At 39.6% G+C, this 4,611-nt stretch overlaps 1 protein-coding gene across 1 annotated transcript; it reads right to left on the bottom strand.

Moving 5' to 3' along the window:
• Positions 1-3,237: 3,237 nt before the first annotated feature.
• LOC122665499 lies at positions 3,238-3,579 on the bottom strand. Its single transcript, XM_043861655.1, has one exon. The coding sequence runs from the start codon at positions 3,577-3,579 to the stop codon at positions 3,238-3,240; it is 342 nt and encodes a 113-aa protein (XP_043717590.1).
• Positions 3,580-4,611: the final 1,032 nt, after the last annotated feature.

Here is a 4,611-nt window from a genome sequence, read left to right on the forward strand (position 1 = left end):
GGCTGGTCGGGATGACCTTGGTGAAAAGATGCGGGAGTTGACTGGTCCTCTCCGACAACTCAATGGGTGTATCGCGAGAAGGGATAACCAAACCCGCACCAGGGATACATGTATTAGGGATTGTAGTAGCATTGACCTGACTTAGTTGTGATGTTAGGTGGCTAATAAATAAAATGAACCGCACCTCATGTAGGACTCATTTGGTTGTGCTTGCATGTGCATGCATGGTTTATATTTCATTCATGGGCTCGGTGGAGCTCACACTCTTGTATATTCTCTTTTAGTTGATTTTGCAGGAACGAGTTTGCTAATGGGCGAGGAAGCTATCGATGGAATTGTAGATCTTCCTCATCTCGTTGCTTAGCGACGATTTTGTTATTATTTAAGTTTCTTTCTTTCAAGAAGTGTATTACCAAGATAATGTACTTATTAAACATAAAAGGATATGTATGTGGTATAACATAGGTATTTGGGATTTTATTATTGGTAATATAAATCGCCTGTGGGTAGTTCGATCTTCCGTTGCACTCTGATAATCATTTATTATCTTTTACCTCAATGTGTGGTTTGTGACGTGTAAATACTGCTTCTAGATCCTTGGGGATTGGTGGATGCCGTAGGATATCCGGTCACTTGCCTAAATCCTCCCAGGGGGTGGTTTGGGGTGTGACAACTATGATTAAGCCCACAAACTCTTATGTTTTAATCCCTCTCGAAGAGTCACAGTGATGGTAGCTTCCCTGCTGGTTTTCCCGACGGCTTTTCCGACTATAGAGAGTATCAGATTCCTACTTTTTTTCTAGTCCCTTTTGTTTTTACAGTGCCTTTTTCTTTTTCTTTTTTAATAAATCCCGATAAATTTCGTTCTTTTTTTCCTTTCATTTGTTTCAAAAATTTTAGAAATGGTGATGAAGTATGTATTCTTCTTGCTGGCTTTGAGTGTGGAGCTCTGTTTCCTTTTGGCTTCATTCCTCTGTTTTCCTATAAAAATCAAATTGGGGAAGGGGGGGATTTGGGATTTGATTGCTATGGCATCAATTCTAGTTCTCCTTTTTCTATTTTACATAACATATTACATACATGTGGATCTTTTCTTTTCTTTTTCTTCTTTCTTTTTTACGGCTAATCCTTAAACCTCAGTCTCAGGGGATCGTCTTACCATTCCTTTCTTCTTGGATTTTACATCCAACATGGAAATCTTATTTGCTAGGGGTGGTGGTCTCCGTGAAATTTTGAACTGTTTCCAAGTTGGGTAATTTAAAGTGGCGAGCACTCGTTGCAGGATGTTTTAACAAGGAGATTGGAATGATGAATCTGTTTCTCTTCTCTTCTTGAGAAACTGCTTGATAATTGCGGTGTGAGGTAACTTGTTGATTTCCTGGGAGCCATTGTAGTTTCAGAGGTTTGTGGAGCAAAGTAAGTTAAGAGATGAGAGTTTTGGTTTGATGGTACCGGTCAGTCTTGGTTTATTGGTACCGGTCGGATTGGGTTTGACCTAAATAACCCAAATTTTAAATCAGATTTGAAATATGCTAAGAGTGACGGTTGGATTAGTATTTATCCACGTGTCATTCCCAGCTTTGAGGGCAGGTTGATGGCAGGTAAATTGTTGGCAGTAGAGGATCTGAATCCGGTTGTTTATCTGTATTGATAAACAGGTGCCCCTCAAGAACCAAAAATCAAACTCTTCAGAGTCAGAGATGCACTGATCTGTTAAAAAGGAGGAGAAGGGAAGAGTGGTGGGTTGGTTAAAGGTGCTACTTTATCAATGGTTTTGCACCCTACATCATGAAGAAAGAAATAAATCCTCAACAATATCTTACCGCTGACACTGTTTTGGTGGAGTTGGATTCGTCACATGCGAAACTCCAAGTGCATAGGATGCAAATTATGCTACAGCCTACAAAGATATTTTCAAAATATCTCTATATCATTATTGGAGAGATTGGGGAAATCGATTACAACAACCCATTGTAGCAAGAGTGAACCATTGAAGAGGTTCGATCATTTGTACCTCAAGTTTGTAGCACCATATCTTCTGCAATCTAGGTAAATTTTTTAATTTAAGAGGAAGAAAGGGTTGGGGGGCGAAAGAAATGAAATATAACCCTTGATTTCTACCAATGCCTCTAGGATGAAGAATGAGTCATATATTATTATAACACTAACATCTAGGAATCTTTCTATAAGTGTTTGATTATACGTATTTTACTATAATCAAGAAACCTTCAAGAAAACCATGCTTTTGTGCCATTGTAGAGAATGTAAGAGAGAGACTCTGATGTTTGCTCAATCCATACTATCTTCTCTATTGTTGAATGTACATATTCAATAGCAAAACTATCTTTTCTGATTTCTTCTCTTATATTCCTATTCCGATTATTTATCCTGATTACCTTCATTATCACGTGCCTGATTTCTGAATCTATTCTCTAATACATATCATGTTAACCCCCGACGTCTCATTGTGTGTCTTGATTGGTTACCGCTTAGTATAAAACCTACTCATATAAATTATACACCTTTTTACCTGGTCCTGTTATGGGGAATTATGGCTTCAAGGTCTGCATTAACTTGAATTCAACAAAAAACAAAAAATTGAAACATAACAATAAGAAGTAACAATAGTAGATCCCATGAGATTGTTTACACACCAATGAGAACAATTTTCTGTATGGGGCATGCTGTTTTCTTTTCTAAGAATTACAATTTACAACTTCAACTTATCAAAAGGAGAAGTAAAGAAGTAAAACCAATAACAAAAAACAGTTTGGGAGACCAATAACCAACATACCCATAAAATGGATGTGGGATAAATGCAGAAGTTGGATAAGTGGCAATTATAAAGGAGGAAATTGAAAAATGGGCACATTCACAAGAAACTACAGGCAGCAATAGCAGCAACAGGTAACAATAAAACAAAAAGTAGGCCAAAGGGGTTCAGTTATGTAAAAAGGAGACAAATGACTCACCCGTGACAAATAAAGGTGTTGAGAGAACAAGGGTAACACTTAAACTAACTCGGGTTGAAGTAAGTAATAGAGAATTAATTAAGTGGTCATGATTAAAAAAAAGGCTTGGCACATAAACGTAATAGGAACTACGAACTCTATTTTTTTGTTTTTTGCTAAAGGTCAGCAATTGTATTGAAGAATAAAATGAATAAGTGTTACAAAGACTAGAAACAAAATACAGCAAATCACAAGCATCTGCCGCTAAAACATAGGCAATCCCAACTTATGTGAATCTGTAGTGGGGTCTGCTAAGAGCTTCCCCGTTAACTATCTGAGCAACAAAGCTCGGGGTAACATCCCAAAAAGTAGAACTCCTTCCCTTGGCCACTTGATTTGCTAGGGCATCTGCCGCTGAGTTTGCTTCTCGATAGCAATGCGTGATACGCCACTGAATTGTGTCAAGATATTCAGAAATAGTCCACCAATTCTGCATGAAGCACCATGGAATTGAATGGTTAAGGACTGCTGAAACCAGGGCCGCCGAGTCGCTCTCAATCCACAATTTTCCAATATTTAACTCTTGAGCTTGTTTCATTCCCGTGAAGAACGCTCCCAGCTCAGCCATGTGGGCTTGCCACACTTATGGTAGATGGACTATCTTTGTCTTCCTGCGCCACCATGAGAATAGCAGCTCAATGGATGGGAAGGCACTCCATACAATGTTGAAGAGTATTGAAACCTCTCTCCATATATGGCTTGAAAAAACACAATCTAGAAACAAGTGCTGTCCTGACTCACATGCCTCAAAGCATAGCTCACACTTGGATACCAAAGGTACCCTCCTACAACTTATTTTGTTATCAGTAGGCAGTGCATCATGTGCCAATTGCCATCCAAATACAGAGGTTCGAGGGTAAAGATCCCTATTCCAAACCGCCCCATACCAAGCTGGCATCGTGGTTTTCATTCTCAGCTCTTCCCATGCCGACCTGACTGTGAAGTTTCCTGTTAATGTATGTGCCCAATACTGCCTGTCCTTCCTATTTGATAGCTTAAGGTTCATGCCCTGGATCATGTTGAAGATGTTTTGAAGTGTAGAGTCTCCTACTGCCAGTAGAGTCCGATGACCACCATCCACAAAATCTGAAATCTTCACACCTAAGGAGCGTGGAATGTCATCGGGTTGAAGCAGGTCCTCAACGCTCTGCCCTTCAATCCATTTATCATACCAAAAACTTACTGATCTGCCATCTCCTATTACCCATTGTTCAGCCGATAGTACAAATCCCCACACTTTTTGAATGCCTAGAAGTAGCGTAGAAGTCCCAGATGGTTTTTTAAGTGAACCATCTCTCCTCATGTACCTTCCCCTCAAAAACCTAGCAAACGGCAAACTATCAGTCTTAATTACCCATGCAAGTTTGGCAATTAGTGCAAGGTTAACTCTCGCAGACGTCGAATCCCAAGGCCCCCCTCTCGTTTTGGTTTGCACAATCTACTCCAACGCACAGTTATAGCCTTGGATCGGTCTGCTTCTCCAAACCAAATAAAATTGCGTATCCATCTTTCCATAGCTTCTATAGCACTTGCAGGCCATAGGTAAATAGAGAAATTGTGCACTGGTATGCTGCCCATCACCGACCGAACAAGTTCTATT

The sequence above is a fragment of the Telopea speciosissima genome, chromosome 6 (assembly GCF_018873765.1).
Source record: "Telopea speciosissima isolate NSW1024214 ecotype Mountain lineage chromosome 6, Tspe_v1, whole genome shotgun sequence".
NCBI lineage: Eukaryota > Viridiplantae > Streptophyta > Magnoliopsida > Proteales > Proteaceae > Telopea > Telopea speciosissima.

Excerpts from the sequence above, each read along its gene's own strand:
- LOC122665499 (XM_043861655.1), bottom strand. The coding sequence starts at position 3,579 with ATGGCTGAGCTGGGAGCGTTCTTCACGGGAATGAAACAAGCTCAAGAG.